At 39.2% G+C, this 19,331-nt stretch overlaps 2 protein-coding genes across 6 annotated transcripts in view; both read left to right on the top strand.

The window, feature by feature from the left end:
• lrch2 (leucine-rich repeats and calponin homology (CH) domain containing 2) overlaps positions 1-7,438 on the top strand; it is a 37,455-nt gene extending 30,017 nt beyond the window's left edge. Inside the window, exon 21 of the mRNA XM_020633291.3 lies at positions 91-7,438. Coding sequence (XP_020488947.2) covers positions 91-210 — 120 coding nt within the window. The 3' untranslated portion in view covers positions 211-7,438. The remainder of the gene's footprint in view (positions 1-90) is intronic.
• Positions 7,439-9,611: 2,173 nt separating this feature from the next.
• Positions 9,612-19,070, top strand: il13ra2 (interleukin 13 receptor, alpha 2). 5 transcript variants are annotated; one of them, XM_065963260.1, is made up of 10 exons: positions 9,613-9,839; positions 10,078-10,175; positions 10,437-10,588; positions 12,276-12,432; positions 12,980-13,100; positions 13,510-13,694; positions 13,848-14,002; positions 14,780-14,927; positions 15,780-15,856; positions 16,769-16,809. In XM_065963260.1, exons 2-9 carry the CDS (start codon positions 10,085-10,087, stop codon positions 15,809-15,811), a joined length of 1,041 nt encoding a protein of 346 aa, XP_065819332.1. In that variant the 5' UTR covers positions 9,613-9,839; positions 10,078-10,084; the 3' UTR covers positions 15,812-15,856; positions 16,769-16,809. The 5 variants fall into 5 exon arrangements, with proteins under 5 accessions (XP_029133060.2, XP_065819332.1, XP_065819333.1 ...); XM_065963261.1 differs by having other exon boundaries at positions 9,614-9,839; positions 15,828-15,856; positions 16,769-17,715; XM_029277226.2 differs by lacking the exons at positions 15,780-15,856; positions 16,769-16,809 and adding exons at positions 18,055-18,172; positions 18,260-19,070 and having other exon boundaries at positions 9,617-9,839; positions 10,081-10,175.
• Positions 19,071-19,331: the final 261 nt, after the last annotated feature.

Below are 19,331 nucleotides of genomic sequence, written 5' to 3'. Positions count from 1 at the left end.
ACCCCTGTGAGTGAGTGAGTGAGTGAGTGAGGAGATTGGGATATTTTTTGCGATGAGTGTAACCTATAAGAACTACATTGTGCCCTGCAGGACAAGCTGTGTCTGCCCCATCACATCCTGGAGGAGCGTGGTCTGGTGAAGGTCGGTGTGACGGTCCAGGCTCTGCTGGATCTTCCGTCATCGAAGCCCTCACAACTCTCAGCTGTTTGACAAAAAGCCTGAATGTTGCGCCTGACCTTTTGTCATCCAAATGAACCCTCTCCGCGGAGCAAATCCCCACGCCCCCCTCACCACCAGGGACCAGAGAGCCCCCTTTGGACGAGGACCCGGTGGACTGCTGGTTCTTCGGGTGTCTTCTTCTGCCTGACTGAAATAGGAGGCGTGAGGGAGAGAAACCTCTGTCTCTTCATATGATGTCAGCTGTCGCCATCTTCCCATGCGTCATATTTTCATTCGTATCTTGTTCCCCGTGACTGAACTCTTCCCCGTGTGTGCGTGGACTACTGACCTGACTGTGTGTTTTCTGCACAGTTTGCACACCCCTCTTTACATCAGCTCAGTGATTATTGAGCCTGCGAGTGCCAGTGCTGACAGTATTTCCATGCTGGTGTTGGAGATGTTGGCAGTGTGGAGATGACAGACATGTGACTCATTTTTTACTGTAGAGACCTCAGCTGCACGCTGACCTCAAGAACACAAACACCTGACTGTGACCTCAAGAGGGTCTTACACTCTTTGACCTTATCTTTCAGTTTAATTTTCCCCTGGGAGAAATCACTTTTGAATCAATTAATGTTTCAATTTTGTTCCAAGCAAGCTTTTCCAGTGAAAAGCATCATTTGATCTTTTTTTCAATCTTCAGTTGACTTTCTTCCCATTATCAGTGAAACGGATACATTTCCCACCTCTATCAAATACGACACAAACTTGTGTGAAGTGACGTTTAACCACTGTGACAACGTGCTCGGCTGTGGTCACACGTGCAAGGCTCATGTTGTGCAGCAGTTTCATTTTTTTTTTTCCCCTCTTTTTGAAAAGTTTCCCCGTCTTCTAACTTTTGTAAAAGCTTTTATACTTTCTCCAGTCAATGCCAATCATCACTGATCATGTTCAAGGAGTTAAGAGCACTGGTTCGCACATGTAAGACACACTGCGGCTTGGATTTGATGTCATGACCTCAAATGAAACACTTTTATACGCTTGTGTTTCTGAACTGCTGCTTAGAGACCTTCACTCCTGTCCAATTTTCACACATGAAAGAGCTTCTCTTACTGCCAGGCCACTGTGCTATACTCATGTTTCCGAAACGTTTGAATATTTCAGGGAAATGAACTTATTTATGTATTTATTCATTTTGTTTCATATTTATTATATGTTGATGCTTTGTGTGTCTTGCTGTTAGCATGCTACCGGTACACTTCCTGACTCAGAGCTGATCCTAAATCAACGCGGAGCTTTGACAGACGTCATGCTTCAATCTCAAACTGGTTGACACAGGTGCAACATGAGTACCACTAAGGTGGAAACAAAAATAACCATCATTCATCAGTAGAGCTGAGATTAGCTGGGTTGTTGAGGGGTAAATAAAGGAGGCTTAATTCTGCGGCAAACATTACACAAGAGTTGATCTTGTTCTCAAACGTTGACTTTAAGGTTATTTGACACACTGGCTTCAAGTGATCTGTCAGTATGAAAGATCTGTCATATCCTTATGGAGTTACACCCTTTTTATGTTTGAAGTTTTAAATCTGTGCTCATACAGTAGTTTGTTAATAATGGATTCTTACATGCAGCATAATAGATCTCTTTTTATTTGTCAGGATTTGCATTTTACTGTTGAATTCTTTGAAAATGACTCCATAAGGCAGCTGCAGTGCTCCAGACAATTTCCAATTTCAATTGTACATCTGAGAGGTCGGCTCTAAGCTCCTGTGAGGTGTTTTTTAAATGCTTGTGAAGACTGAATTTAAAACAGATGCCTCTGTATGACCTACTAAAGCAAACAAGACCATTAGCAGCAAGAGTGTTTATTAATGCCGGGAACTGCTGCCACGGGGTAGACATCAGATGAAGTGATTAACAGCAGGCTGAAGAAACAAACTGTTTTTTCATTTTTTCACGTGGCAAAGATTCTTCATGAGCGATGCATTTGACTTTAACAAGAAAGCAGGATGAGACGTTTTGTTAAAAAAAACACTACTAACAAAATCAACATCAATGTTTTTATAATACAACAGAGTGGAACTGAAAAATCACTTTTCAACTGCTTCAAGAACGTCACACTGCCAGTACAATGTTGTAACATTAATCAAACGTGCTTGTAGAATAGAATAATGTGTGAATGAAAAAAAGGGGATTTTCATGCTGGTTTGGACATTGGCATGTTGAAGATTGAACTTAAGACTTCAAGTTTAAAGAGCAGCTGAGGGCGTAACTGATCCCCATCACAGACAGATTAAAATGGCATTTAAGGTCCCATATTATGATTTTTCTGGTTTTATATGCTCTTTAGTGTGTTTTCCAAGTGTCCTGTGTATGTTTAGGCACATCTATGTACAAAAATTCAAAGTCCGCCGAAACGCGGCTTCTCCTACCTCCTCCTACCTCCTCCTGTTAGCTGTAGCATTAGCCACATGTAATGCTCAGTTCTAGCTGCCCTCCATAAAAATTTGTCAGTGTGACGTCTTGTCAGTGTGAGATCACTGATCTAAGCCCATTGGCTCGTTGTGGCAAGCCCAGCAGCTCATGTTGAAATTTCCGAGACGCGTGCTGAGCAACTGACCAATAACGACAGCACGTGGGGTCTAACAGTGTGGGCTCAGCAGAGTGTAGCTGACAGACTCAGAGCGTAGAGGGAGCAAGGAGGAGCAGTACATGAAAACAGACACTTTTTTCGGACTTTAGCTATTGTGAACGTACAAAAGTAGGTACATAGATTAAATATACGAACCCCAAAAAGGGCCGCATCACGGCAGCTTCATTTGCAATATTGAAGTTAAAGCTCCTGTGAAGTATTTGTTTTGTGTTGATTTTGGCGCCCCCCTGTGTACAAAGCTTTTATCACGTGCTTTCTTTAAACAGTCAAATGTATAAATCTTTGCCCAGGGCAGGGACTTGGTGTGACTCCTACCCCACAGCAACCACTCCAGGCATGAAAAGTAACTTTATAGATGTAATTAATCTTGTTGTTGATGGTCTCATTTACTTATATACTTTATATGGAGGTACACATATTCATTTCAGTCTGTTTCAAACACCAGCCAAAACCTCCTGGCAGGAGCCAAATGTATCAGAGCCTGGCTGAGCTCAGAGAAGATTAACAAGCCTTAACATAACCATTTAATGTGTGTGTGGTCTTGCCAAGATGACAAATGGTCAGTTATTACACCCAAGTCTTCATGAGGAGATAACAGCTTTTACTTTTTAGCGTTTACATTTTGGATAACAATAGGGGCTTTATAAGAATCAGATGGTAAACCAAATACAATGTCTTCTGTTCTACTGAAAAGCAAAGACTGCTCGAATGTTAGGGTATTATTTGAGTAGCTGCAACATCTTCCAGGACAGAAATACTGACTGATGTGACATAATGTGCCTTGAAGGATGACCATAATTATTTTTTCTGCAGTGTTACAAACGGTGAGATTCATCTTTTTAAAATTATTTTAAATACACTGGCTATAGATTTAGCATTTTCATTCCAACTGCTTCTTTTTGAGGATAACTTTTTCTTAACTGGCCATTGTTAAGCAACCACAGTCTGTTGAAAAGATAACCAAAATCTGGCTAAAAACTTGTGTGAGTCAGCTTTTCACTGTAACCACAACAGGTGTCAGTAGCATTGATATTCTATATTCATTACTTTTCCTGAGAACCTCTGTCTTTCCCCGGGGCGTATTTACTGGCTTTGATTTTTTTCAAAGGAAGAGGTTAAAAATCGTTCAGTTTATCAGGCCATTAAGGTCACAGTCACAATCCACATACAGTCGCATGCAAAGTATTTTATTTTCATGAAGACAATTCCTTTGAATCTCCAGGTGCTGTCCTTTGCACGCCTCTGGAAATACTCCTGGACATGACTGTCTTTCCTGCAGCTGCAGACAGGGTCAGATATGATATAGTAAATAAACATGCTCTGGAAAACAAAACAATACAGACTGTGTGACACTGAGCTTCCTCGAACAGCATCTGCAACACAAGCAGGCGTGACAACCAGAACTCAAAAAACATAACACAGGCCGGCTGGCTTTTTAAAGCTGCCATCACTAATTAAATTTGAGATCTCCAAAACTGCATTACTCCCAGTCACAACTTTATTCTCTGTAAACAAGGATGTAAGAAGATGTAAGATATTCCTGATAACATTCTTCTAATCAACAATGGCCACTCCAGATATCCACAACGTAAACCCTCCTAGGACAAATAACACCATTCTTGCTAGCCAATGTGTATTTAGCTTTTAATTTCAGATACACATGTTGTCATTCATCCAGAAAGAACTCTCTGGATATCTGTACAAAAAAACCCCCTCACATTTCAGATAACCACTGTACAATCCAGTAGTTACTCTTACTAATCAGAATTTGAATTATGGATATTCAAAATGAACTTCTGTGCATATCTGAAACGTTAAGTGTAAAGCCTGATACGTGTGAAGGCCAAAGTGACGTCATTTGTCTTTAACTGTGTCAAACTTTAGAAGTTTTAGATCCAGATATGTATCCGGCCCTACATAAATCTTACTGTAGATCTGCGCTTCTGTGTCATATTTTGCTGAGCATAATCACTTCTGTTGTCCTGGCTTTGACAAATGAATCAGTCACTTCATTTTTGAAGGGTGATGAAGGCACAAAACTGCAGAAATTCGTAGTTTGAGGCTCATCATGATATACAGTCTGGTTACTGCTGCCGTGTTTAGCTGGATTGCAGTTGACCGTCAGATATATGTGAAAACAATTCCAAGGTGGAACCAACGCAGACAGATGGACATTAACAGGCCACACCATCGCAACCAAGCTTAACCAGAGCCTCGATAACTTTAAATCGGAAAGCTGGAAATTATTTTAACTACAGCAAAAGAAAAAAAAAAGTTTTTATGCAACTCTTTTGGTACAAGGAGTGGTGGCTTTACATGCTGAGAAAAAATCTATTAAGACCACCACACCTCCTAATCCTTTGTCCGTGTACCAGGGACATATTTTAACAAGCAGTGCATGCCTGGGCATCTTCCTGCATATTGTATAATTTCCTTTTTTATACCCATTCATCAATCCATGTACATGCTGGTACATGGATAATGGAAGTAACCAAGTGTGAAAATTTAAATAAATCTATAGCAGTTTACCTGAACATGCCAACGGTAAAAATGACTCCGATGTAGAGCGATGTAATTGAGGCGCTTTCCTTTGACATCTATGCGTGCCAGTGTCTCCTCTGAATAGGTGTTTCCTTCTTTCACACACTTTTTTTTGTCAGTGCACTCCCCCAGAAAAAAGGTGAGATGATTAATGTTTGTACAAAGTGGCGCAAAACACCCGTGTCTCCGGTTTTCTGTTGCAATGCAGTGTAACTATGTTCTCATACTCTTTTTGACCCTTTCATACATGCACTCCTCACGTTTTCAGGAGAGCCTGCCATGCCTGACATTTTCCCTAAGTTCCTTTATTTAACATGTGTCCCTTATAGCTGGAGATTGTCCAGGTTGGGTGGGCGGAAGTTGGTTTCAGGAGTCAGGGCTCGGTGTAAAAAGGACACTGCGGAAGTCATAGTGTATTAATGTTTACAACACATCCAATTATATGAACATTATGATGACAGTTTTTTGCCTTTATTATCAGTGCTATGTGTAATGGAACATTGTCAGTGTATAAAGAAAAAAGTGTACACAAAAATATAAAGTTGCAAGCCACAAAAAGAGTATGAAGCTACTTCATTACCTGAAGAACGAGCCAAGTGGTTTGGCACTGATTTCTTGATACACCCTCTTGGCCACTTGCTCCCTTGTATTTTCCTGATTATTACATGCTGCTACTCACATCAGCTCACCCACTTGTGTACTTTTTAGTAGACGGCTGGCGGGAAGATTTCCAGATAAGGTCCAGGTGAAACATTCAACCGTGCATTCACACTTGGAGCTCACCCGGACTGGATCATTTCAGAAAATGATCAGGACTGCAGTGTATGTGTGAAAGGAGCTCGGGTTACTTTTACTTTCATTGTTTTACTGTAAACTAACCAAGTGCCAAATCCTGAAGGCTCTCTTCCACCTCAGCTGTGTATGTTTGAGGAAATGCATCACTTTGGCCGCTGCCAGCTCTGTGGACTGTTAACCTTACTGATCTCATAGCACTGAGCTAAAGCATTGCTCCTGCTTGAATCAAGAATAAACCGACTGTTGGTGATTTTCAAACTGAATTTTGCTATTAATGTGATTGGATGTTATGCAGAGTTTATAGTATTTGATCATTAAGCAATAGTCACATGCTGAGATCTACATTGACGCAGTTTTTTGTGGCTTGAAGTGTTGTGTTCCTTTTTGTCCATGCTGGCTCTACAGACATATTTCCAACCATGTGTGTTCAGTCAAAGCTGATCTGAGGCATTCATTGTGTTTCTTTGTTAAACTTTGGCAGAGAGAAAAGGTAACGCAAAGAGGGAATTAAAAGAATGTAACTCTTGAAGGTCCCCTCTTGATTTTGTCTTAGACTTCGGTAGAAAGTATTTTTACAGAGTGAGGACTGGAGATGTTTTATTAACACTTAAATCGATTCAACAAGGACCCTCTCGAGAGCCGTTGTGGACAAGGAAAATATTTATAGTGATTTCTTACACTTGGAAAATATTATGAGTCCATCCTTAAATATGTTTGCACTGTTTGAAAATGTTAAAACTACTGACCAAAGTAAAATAGTTGGTTTTAATTTTTAACAGGAGAGTGTGTTTTCAGCAGTGCACATGTGTTTTGCATTGGTTCTACAGATTTATTTGTTAGCTGTTTGAGTCCTGGGTGCAGCTGTAAGTGTTTCTGAGAATACTTTTTGATTATTCAAACATGTTAACAACAAACATCTGCAGTTTCTTTAGAAGTTCTGATCTAAATGTTGGGATGTTTCTGTGATAAATCCACTGAAATTATTTTCTGCATTATTGCATTAACGACATCCTTATAAGGTTCATTGTTATGATCTTACACCTGTCATGTCATCCAAAGAGAAACAGTTAACAGTGAGTCATGTCTAAGTACTGCACTGCCAAGAAATTCAAACTGATGTAAATAAGCTTTTCTTTTGTGTATTTTAAAACAAGTCAAATGCATGCAAGACGTCTGAACAGCTGAGGCTGAACCTCTGTGTACATATCATCTGTATATACTCTAGGGATTTCTTAAAAACAAACAAACATGGACGATATAAAATAAAGTCAAATTCTTTGCTTCTCAGTCTGACTTGTCTCTCCGTGCATCTCGAGGTCTAAAACTCCATGGTTTAAAGTTAAACCACAGCATCTCCTTATATGGAAAACTGTGATTAGTGACTATCCTGGACTTTATTTCTGTGTTGTCAGTTGGCAACATCAAACACATTGTGGGAATTTAGTTACGGTAGTTTTATTTTCTTTGTTTAATTTAATTGTGTGAGTCAACATTGTTAGTACAAAAAGTGCATTTCCTGTTAAGGTAGTTTTCAACTGAGCAAACAAAGCTGTAATGTATGGAAGTCAAACACCTGATGTGAAAATATGAGCTTCAGTCAGTCAGAAAAGACATCATGAATGATGTCCACAGCTGTTAATTTTACTGACTAATGCAAACTCCCCAATTTTGTGTCACCTGCAGTATTTCCTCTTCCTCTTCCTCCTCCTCCTCCTCCTCCTTACTGTATGGTGTAAGCTGTCTTCTGTTGTGGACAGTCCAAAATTCACAAGGCAGCAATTTCTCTTTTATATCACATTAAAAGTCAAGAAGCCAAAAGGTGGTAAAAATCTGAAAGGATATACGGCCAGATTTCAAAGTAAAACAACATATTTAACAGCCTATAAGCTACCCTCGCAGGTTGGCTAATGTAATCATTCAGCCACTTCCTCGCTAAGCTACATTTTTTAATAGTGTAACCATAGACTGTATAAAACATGAACGTAGTCTCAGGGACATTACCTGTAGAATTCTGAAGTGGACTCTCGAAGCCTTACGATCATGGCGGCCATATTGGAAAAGCTGTCTCGACCTACCTTTCGATCAGTCAAGAAACAGTCAAAGACTTGGAGCTGAGCCTTAGCCTTCTGGCACACAGGTTCAATGCAAATGCTTGTCAGTCATATCATATTAATTTCATCAAACCCGATGAGTTCTAAAAAATGTCACCCCTCCTACAGTGTAAAGACTTGAGCTATTGATAACCAAAGAGTTTTTTGAACCAGGGTGTAAACATGTTCGTTACTACTGTAGAAATGGTCATTTTAATATGACTTTCCAGGGCTTTTGCAGCCTGCCTCAGGTGGTCACTCAACGAACTGCAGTTTTTTTCACTTGCCCACTGGCTTCATTTTTCAACAGGGGAGATAGATTTGATTGATTTGATTGATTTGATAGATTTGAAGCCAATGCAGAAGTGCAAAAAAACTGCAGTTCCTCGGATAAACACTTGAGGCTGGCTCAAAAAAACAGGGAATCCCCACTAGAGCCTCTGTGTACTGTATTTCCCCTAAACCCTATTTGTTTCCCTGCCTTCCTGCTAAGCCCACACACACACTCCCCCAAAGCTGCAGTCTCTCCAGTTAGAGCTGCAACCTGAGCTGCATGTTTCTTTTGGATCTCCTTTCCAATCGGATCTATCAGTGTGACCTATCTCTTGACAGTCTTCCACAGCTTTCTGTGAGCTTTTGCTGGTTGCCTGTATGACTGGTTTTAAGTTAAGCTTTTTGATTAGCTCGCCTCTTTCCTGGTCAGGTGCCAAATTTAAGCCATTGGAGATATGGTCCAATGAGTCCCACCTGGACTCATTGGACCATATCTGCCATGTCTTTTTGTATTGGGTTCATGTTCTGGCTATTAACCTCGACTCTGACACGTTATCTTTACTCTCAACCACACCCACAAACTGTATTGGCAAAGACAGACACAATGTCTGATATTTTTTGGATCTAAGCTTCCATGAGTGAACCCACCACCAAAGTGTCAAAGCAAAACTACTTACTTATTTTATGCGGTATTTGACATAACATCCGGTGTTAACCTTGGCAAACATTTCATGTTTGTCGTGGCAGCTCATCATGGCGGCTGCTGCGACAAGACAATTCCCGTTGCAGCTATAAAATTTCTATTTCTATTTCTCTGGCCTTGTAAAGTTTTGGAAATATTTGAGGTAATGTAAGTACGTAAGTAGTAAAAAATGTAAGTTGTAAAAAATGATAACATAGGCTTAGTCAATTTTTTATTAATTTAGATATTTGAATTACTAGTCAACAAACAGTTTTAAGCCTCACTAGTTGGGGTGTAAGTGTCGAATAAATGCTCAAGGAGCTTTCCATATACAGTAGGCTACAAATGACAGATCTGGCAGCCTCATGTTATGCTTTTCAAAACATGTTCTTTTACGTTTTTTTTAGTGTTGCGGATATCTAAGAAACACTATTGAAAATGAAATGAAATAAAATAACGGTAGTTGTTACCTCGTTAGGACTTCCTCTTCTCATCACACCATGTTATTACTCACGTGAAAACAACACCTATGCGGATACGAGATCATTACTCACCGATTCCAGCATTTAAATGGATCAGTACTCAGGAGGAGCTTCATTTCTCCCGGTGACATAAACTCTGCCTGAACCTTCCCCGCAGTCATGTAAGTACCTTTGGTTCAATATTATTTAATATTTGCATATTGCTAAAGCGAACTCATTTGTGCTTTTAGTTCCGCTAGTTGCTTAGTTGATGACTAAGATTTGTTTTTATTTCTATTTCTTTTTTTTTTCCTGTAGCACTTTGAGATTTTTTTTTTGCAAAAATGTAAAGTGCGTTACAAATTAAATGTATTATTATTATTATTACTTCGTTCAGTCTTTTTTTTTTTTGTCTCCCAGCAGCGAGATGGCGAGTAAATCCTGGGCGACTCATCAAGCGACATTACTGCTGCTGCTTTTAACCTGGAGGGAGAACTTGCATTGTGATGGATTTACAGGTTGATCCAGATTTGTTTTCAGCTAATAACGTGTTAGTTCCACGAGAAAAAAACAAAACAAAAAAAAACAGTTGCATGCCAATCCTCAGCTGTCTGTCCTGATCTTGATGTTAGACGTTTTTAAACAGAAATAAATATCACAATATGAATGGTTATAGTTGCAAGAATAGGTGCCAGTTTGCAAACGTTACCAAGTGGAGGAGCTCTCCCAAAAGATGAACTCAACGCACTGTGTAAATATAAGAAATGTTTTTCATGCAGTGGACCCTCCTGTGAACCTCATGATAAATGACCCTGGTCACCTTGGACACCTCGAGATTACATGGAGCCCCCCAGTCAACTTGATCAACATGACAGAGTGCTCAAAACTGTATCATCTGGAGTACTTCAACACCTACAGGAGCAGCTGGAGTGTAAGTTTCACCATTTAATTAAACTCAGTTTGCAACCGGATAATAATAACGTTCATGTCAAGTCAAGTCTATTTCTTGACAATCACAAATTCTCCAGAAGAGGCTGTACAGTTTAACACACCCTTTTTCATGATCATCTTACCTACAAAGTTTGAGATCCAGATTCCGCAGAGTTAACATTCTGAAAGTTGTGTGGCGAGAAAATCAAACTATAAGAACAATACAAATCTTGGTATTATGTTTTCAACATCTAGACATGCTTTTTGAATGGGCAGGATGACTTTTGTCATTCTGATTTACTTTGGAAAGTGTCTGCAATGGTTTGATAGGGGGAAGGAGTGAGAGAATTTATAGTTTTGAATAAGACTTTAGATTTGTGTTTTGAAGCAAGATCAGAGAAGTGTTTTGCTGCCTCTTTTGGTTTTGTTTGTTTTATATCTCATTTATAATTTCATGGCTTTTTTTAAATTGTACAACACGTTGGTCAGCTTCTGCTCTTTTTAAATGTGCTTTATGAATAAAATTGACTTTAATTTATAAATAAAAACTCAGTGATTTAGCAATTGAACAGGTTTGTAAGTATATTCCTGCAGATATTACACTTTCTCTGCACATGTAGTGTAGCAGGCTGGATAGACTTTTGTTGTCTCTGTGGAACCTGTCCTGCAAACATAATTACATTTGCAAATCTGACTGATGGATCATGCATTTAGATGCATTTAGTTCATTGGAAAAATACACTAGTTCTTTGTATTATTAGAACAGCAATAGGTTATATCATGATACACGAGTGCAGTGTGTTGGGTTGTAAATCTGCAACAGTATGATTTATTTCTGTAGTCATATCCTCAGGAAGAAGTAGGCAGCTTAATTGGCCATCGTAAAAAAAATCCAAATTTCTTCAGAAGCTTCATGCAACTTCATGCAGCCTGAAGACTTTTCATTCCTTCCACGATCCTTTAAAGTCAACCTCTTAATAAGCCTCTCATCACAGCTGATAAATTTGCGACCAAGGTAAACTTTTAGCATTTATCGGCTATAGCTGTCACAGCTGCTTTCTCCAGAATGTGATTTCTTTACGTCAAAAGGCAAGATGTCTGAACCTCAAAAACCCCTATGAGCCCGACTGAACCAAACGTTAAATGATTCAGTCAGGCTCAGTGTGTCTGCACAGACATGGTGGTGACTTAACAGTGACTGTCATGTGTGACGTACATTTATGACGAACCATTCCAAAGACAATTTCTGTGACTTGACTGATGACAGAGACTATTACAATGGCTGTGATTGTGGCGATGATGACGAGAACGTCTAGACGACACTGAATTTGATAAGAACAATTAACTCCTCCTTCACAGTCTCATACAATCAGGTCAGTGTGATTTGTAGATGTTTTTATTATGAAACACAGCAGCTATCAGAGTTGGTACATTACTCAATGCAAAACTTGGCAGGCATGAAGAGTGTAAATCTTTATTATGCTTAAAAGCCTCAGGATATGATGTTTCTGGGTTTACAAACTGACAGACAATAATCACCTTTGTCTACACGCCCAGTACAAGCTTAGTGTCAGTTTTCCCTTTCAGTCAGGAACACAAACTATTATTAGTTGGATCAAAGTACACAAAACCACATGAAAATGACAAGACGTAATCTGAATGACAGGTTTGTGTGTCTGGATTGGCAGGTCGTAAGGACACCTAAGAGGAAGTACACGGCCCAGTTCGATTTGATGAAAGATGTAAGAGTGCGAGTGTACACCGTGCTGAGTGGATCTTGCACAAATGGCACTGTGGTCATGAGCATCAACTACACGGAACTTGTGCAGAAACCTCCTGGCACAGGTTGGTATTCAAGAACTTTGTTCACACGTTGCAAAATTTTTAAAACGACCCAAAGTTGGGCTGCATGTGCTAAACAGCCAACATTACATCCCAACTTCGATACCATACAACATGCTACGATATGAAGACTAAAAGATAAGAATAACATGACGCTATTGCACAACCCATACAGCCTCAAGGAACACAATTTTGAACGACGTGGGCACAAACACGTTTTCAAAACGGTTCAGTTTACATTTGGTGACTCTGTATCGTCTGCCAGATGGTTAGAGCTCATACTCAGAGTGGAGTCTGAATCCCATACCTGAGGATACACGCCAACACAGGCTGCTAAAACAGAAACACTGGCATGCTTTGAACATTGCACTGAGATTTACACACTTTCCTCCTGCTGTGAGGGACATGTGGTGAAAGTAGAACTCAGGTCAGAACAAGGGTCAGGCTGTCCTCATATTTTCTATACACTTTCAGGAGGAGGGCATGTGTGAAAGGACCTATAATGGATTTGTAAAAAGAATGATTTTTCTCTCTACTTTTTGACTTCAAGGTGCTGTGGGTACAGCAGTTCAAAATGTTGTCTGTGTGAACCACAACATGAATTACATGGAGTGCAAGTGGGAAAGAGGCCCAAAGACAGCAGCCAACTCACAGCAGAATTTATATTTCTGGTAAGTTGTATGCCAATCAAAGACAATATTTAGCCTTGGCAGCTGAGGTGCAAAGTTTAGATTGATTCCCTTAAACTTTTTGAAAATGTTCATGGTTCTCAGAAGACAGGTGAAGTGATAACATTGGTGACGTGGCAGTGGGTTGGATATGTGCAGGTGAATATTTTGTAAAAAATTCATTCTTAATGAAGCTCTCCCTAACTCTGACGGTGAGATAAAGAGTCAACCCAGAGTTCTGGAACCCAAGGATATATATACTGTAAGCTTCCCACACCAAGATTCCCTTACCCTCCTTGGCAAGGGTGATTGCCATGCCCAAAATATTAAGATTTGAGAAGCTAATAAATTGAATTATCTTTATAGGTCATCAATTATAGGCAGTGCATTTGTTTGTTTGTCTCTTTCCCAGGTACAAGGAACTCGGGCAGGTGGAGGAATGCCCCAAATATCTTATTTCAAAGGGCTATAGGAGCGGCTGTAATTTCACAGGGATTGCTCTCCCTGATTTCACTGATATCATCTTCTGTGTAAACGGCTCCTCCCCGGACAGGCCCCTGAAAGCAACATACATCTCCCTGCAAATCCAGAACCACGGTACGTGCCTGTTTACCATCTCAGGCCCAATCATGCCCTCATGTTTTGTTTCTGTTTAGTTCAGCTTCACTGTTATCTCATCAGAATATGCTGCATGATTTCCTCTGACCTGCCAGTCTTGGTCCTGAACCTATTCTTAAAATCTTCCCGCAGTAAAGCCTGATACTACAGAAAAACTGCATCTAGAAGCAGGTCCAGACATGCAGTTGGAGCTACAGTGGAACTCTCCTGTTAGCCGGATTCCTAGACACTGCCTTGAATGGGAGGTGGAGCACAGTCAGGAGGGACCTGATGGGAAGATTGCATCGGTATGCATCACCTAACACGTCAAAGATACATACTGTACTTTTTTGATAAATTTTACACTGCAGAAAACAGCTTTATGTTGCTTTCAGATTTACAAACTGCAAGAGCACATTTTTAATAATGAAGTGTTTTATTTAATCTTATAAAATAACCATTGATTTTGTTTTTAAATTAGTCATATTACCCATTGTGTTCATTACCTATCTTTCCCTTTAGTCCCTCTGTCAGGAGACGTTCCTGCCCCACCTTTATAAATAGTCTAATTATAGTATTAGACATATTATATGTCAACACTAGTCAAGGAGACAAAGCCCTGTTGACATTTTGAACACCTTGAGAAGATGGAAAACTTAAACCAAAACATGATCTCACGCCTCTGCATTTAATGAGTTACAATTACAATAATTATGCCGTATGTCACGAGGCAGTGAAACAAATTCAGCATATGATTTGTCACGCAAAGACCACAACACATAAATACCAGAAGAGCGAAGTTTAAACACCTTCATATCACCATCTTTGAAGAAGGGATAACTAAGAAGAATAACTGAAATCAGTGGAGACTTGAAAGAACATTTCTTGGTCCTTTTTCTGTCATTGTCCAGGTTTATGTGCAGTTTGGTGTTGAGCACTCAAAACAATGAGCTCATAACTTACTTTTATCCCAGACAACACAGTATCCGCACTATATTAATGAGAAAATGTCTGAGATTCTGAAAATTGAGCTGTAACTTTTATATTATTTAAAAACCTCCTAACCTTCTGTTTACCTTCGGCAGGAGAAGATTTTGATCACTGAGATGAGTCTCAGTCTGCTCTCCAAACACAATAACAAGAGAGACTGCTTCAGAGTTCGATCCAAATTGCATAAATATTGTGCAGACAAAGGATTTTGGAGTGACTGGAGTCTGCAGACATGCCATCCAGGTAATAATTTAACAATTCACTAAATTAACCAACACCTAGTAAAATATGTATATAGTAAAAATGTATGCAAATAAAATAGTATACATTTAAGGTCACATATTATGCAGAATGCACTTTACCATGGTTTTCAAACACTAATACGTGTCCCCAGCTTCTTTACAAACCCCCCCAATGAATGAGAAAAGTCCATCCTCTCTGCATTTGGCCTGCTCCACTTTTCAGAAAATGTGACATCACAAAGGGCAGTAACCCACTCCAACAGCAAGGTGTTTGTTCTGCTCACTAAATCTGCCTTCTCACCGTAAAAAAAATAGGGCACCGAGCAAGAAAGCCAAAGCCACCCAAGCCCTTCCAGAGGGGGGCGTGGTTGAACACAGTGCATTTGCATTTAAAACTACAGACACAGAAACAGCCTGTTCTGAGCAGGGCTGAAATAGAGGGGTTTATAGGCATGATCAAATACAGAATCAGAGCTGATTTTGAGCAAGAAACTTCACAGACATGTTTTAGGGAGCTCTGAGACTTATCTAGTTGAAAAGGAGAATAATATGTGACCTTTAAAATTTAAAGCAAGAAGTCTGTTTACCTAAGTCGGACACACAAGCTCATTATGGAAACTGGGCGTTTTTAGAACTGACAATGAGTCATAGAGTCACCGTCTTCTTCTGGAGGTTCTCATGAGATCTATTCTCATTCACTGTGAATGTGATGAGTCACAGATATAACAATTACAAGTTAGAGTTTTTATGGTTTAGTTCTTTTGAACATTTGAAGGCTCTTTTGATGTTTGTCTCAGAGGGTAAATCATCAAACCAGCAAACTAAGATGTAGAGCAACTTTCTTTGTCTAAAGCCACGTCAACCAGCACTCATGAGAAACATTAACTTTGTGGATCACCAGCAGGAAGGCCCTGATGATGTCATCAAATAGTAAGTTTAATTTTTCTCCTCTACTTTAATTATTTATTTGATAATGGAACAAATAATGCCCATATATGGCAACATTGTTTTTTTAAAGGGTCCGTCTTTTTTTTTTTCAAATATCAGATTGGATTTAAGTTCATCTTGTTTTTATAATATCTTGTTTATCAAGTGAACACCTAAGGCGTTAAAATACTGAAAGCTGTAAAAAAAACAAAAAACAACAATAAATATTTATAATTAAATTGATGTTTTAAATGTGTTGTTTTGTTAATTATCTTATTTATGCAACTGCAGCCAGATCCATCAACAGCAACACAAAACACAAATTGTGCAAAATACACATAACCATGTTTTTTTAACACTAATATGTGTTTCTATCCTGTATTCAAACCCCACAACTATGAGAAAAGTCCATCCTCTCACTCTTTTGCCTGCTTCACTTTTTAGAAAATGTGTGCTCAAACAGGCTTTTGAAAATGTTCCCTGTGTGACATCACAAAGGGCAGTAACCCCTCCCCCAAGTGGGTGACACTCCCACACCTAGGTATTTGTTCTGTCTCCTGAGTCTGCCTACTCACCGTGAACATTTGGGCATGGAGCAAGAAAGGCAAAGCCACCCAAGCCCTTCCAGAGGGGGTGTGGTCAGACACAGCTCATTTGCATTTAAAGCTACGGACACAGAAACAGCCTGTTCTGAGCAGGGCTAAAATAGAGGGGTTTATAGGCACGATCAAATACAGAATCAGAGCGGATTTTGAGCAAGAAACCTCACAGACATGTTTTGGGGAGCTCTGAGACTAATTTAAACTTATTTAAAAGGAGTATAATATGTGACTTTAAAAAACAAATATGAGAACAAAATAAACTTTAAAAAATGCACCATTGTTTGTACTAACCTTTTATTTGTCCTTTTTATAGCCACGAGTAATGCCAAGGTTTACTCATTGAGACGGGAAGGACAAAAGATGACCCTGTTTAAGGCTTAAGAGGGTGTTGCTAACACACAGGACAATATGGGGATGTAAAAATAAAGTATAACGTGTCTTTTTGTGAATGAACTGTATTTTTTAAGCTTTAAAAAAAGCCCAAAAGGCCCATGCTTCACTTGTGTTGTATCTGTTTGTTTTTGTTCATTTGAATAATTGGTTGTTATTGATTCACTTTGGCGCCCTGGTGTTAGAAGAAATAGTCAGTTGTTACAAGTCTGCTGTCTGTATTTCTACCATGTTATCTTGTATCCACATCACCAAGGCAACGACACAGTCGTTTAATTGTGATTGATTTCTGAGAGAAAGGGGCAAATGGAGTGATCTTGTTTGCCTGATTGTTTTTTGTTTTTTTTGTTGAAGGAACATTTTTGTTACTTCAGGTGTATAGCTGTACTTATGAAGATTCTCAATAAACAAATCTGATCTAGCTCTGTCTGAACATGTAGGAGTAGCCTACAGGTTAAATTGTCGGGCTTGGAATACTACGCTGTTGTTTGCACTGCACTTCTTCACATTTGACGGCAACCATGTCCTAACATTGCACAGGGACACACATTGCACCGTTCAACTTGTGTTGAAATTGGCCTCAGATATTCCTGCCTCCTTTCCTGTTCAATTGAGGTTCCTGTTGCATGTCCACAAACTCTGAAACATCTTGAATGGTATATGTTGAATAGTGAATAAACTGTACGTTTAATGGTTGATTACTTGCCGGATGTCTTGCCACTTTCCTGGAGACATTGATGTTAAAATGTGTGTACCAACTGTGACATAAAATATCTGTTGCTTCAAATGGAGAAATGAAGTTCACGGTTGCTCCGCTTTTTAGCATCACAGTGTTTTCACAGAATGAATAAAAAAGTTGATAAAACTCTAGATTGCTTTTAATCTCCTTTATTGCACTGCAACATCAATCGATACGCTGATGACACTATATTGTCTTCCATCTGTTTTGTCTTTTGATGACCTCCAGGCCTCTTTTATCAATTAACAACTGGTTTTGTTTAGACAGTGGAGAACTCATTTCTGAAAGTAAAGAGCTCTGAATACTTTGTGAAAATCTGAAGATTCATTACATCATTATTTTAGAGAGGTTACATCACAAATCCTAAAAAAAATGGCATGTCACTCAAAAATGAAAATGAAAATTTTGATTTGAAAACTAAGCTTATTTTTCCTTTTTTGCATGTGCGTCTCTACTGCCTGTTGTTTCAGATATGATCCAAGTGTCACCTAATCCTGAATGGGACGTTGTACCTGTCTACGTGTGTATCGCTGTCGCCATCATAGCTGTGGTGGTGCTGTCGCTGTGTGTGGGCGCGGTGCTCAATGTGTGAGTAATTCAACAATTACAGTAAAACATTTCACAAGCACAGATAAAGAGGAGTTCAACTCATTCCAAACTGTTTCGTCTTTGCAGGAAAAGGTCCAAACAAGAGAAGACCCAGCTCCCCCAAGCGTGCCACAAAGTCCTCACTCACCTGAAATTGTAACCGCTGAGAGCAAATTTCTGAAGACGTGAATCATTATGCTGAATGTTACACTAACTACAGTATTATATTATCCCAACATGTTATACTACCTTTTATACAAATGCTTGAATTGATATGACCATCATTGAGATGTTTACCTGGAGAAAATGGTCTTTATATATGCTTTTTTAAAATCATTTTCTACAAAACTTACCAGCTGATTGTGTGAGAAGAAATGACTTCAGAAGTAGCTACATATTTTAACCTCACACTTTGTTTTTGATGCTTTAGTGTTGCCACATCTCTTGCCAGTGGATTTTTGATCTGAACACCTCTACTTGATTTTATGGAAAAGGGCGACACCTTGTCCTGTACTATTTCAGCATTTTTTTATTTTTTTTTGCCTCATCTCTCGCCAGTTAGCTAAGTCAGCATGTATTATATTACCACAACTGAGAGAGTATAAAGACATAACACATATGTAATCACTTTGTATTAAGTCGTTATGGCACACTTTGAACGTGTGAAGTCTTTCATCACTTACACAGCTGAACTGAACGGAAATTGATTTTTGTTTATTGGTTACACAGCAATAAATACAAGTGTTTTTTATACCATGAAATCTTGCTGTTTTTTGTTTTTTTTTATCTGAAATGTTTTTTTCCCATGACTGACAAACTAGGATTGTGAAACTATCAAATCATGTTTGTTCAATGTTATCAGATATGACAGAAAATAAAACAAACCTCCCTTTTTGTATTTTTGATTTTATGCATTATTTAAAATGTGTCTGAAACTGCCGTTGCTTTGTGAAGCAAATATGGAACAAATAAAAATAATAATACTAGAGGACATCCAGGTTTGGGGTGCACGTATAGCTCAGACTGTAGGGACTTGGGTTGGAAACCGGAGGGTCGCCTGTTGGTCTGGTAGCTGGAGACATGCCAGGGCAATTCAGAGTACTGTTGAGGATGCCCTTGAACAAGGCCCTGAACCCCTAACAGCTCTGGGATGCTTCCT

This window comes from Labrus bergylta, chromosome 14 (genome assembly GCF_963930695.1).
Source record: "Labrus bergylta chromosome 14, fLabBer1.1, whole genome shotgun sequence".
Lineage (NCBI taxonomy): Eukaryota > Metazoa > Chordata > Actinopteri > Labriformes > Labridae > Labrus > Labrus bergylta.
This window is presented reverse-complemented; position numbering and strand designations above follow the sequence as displayed.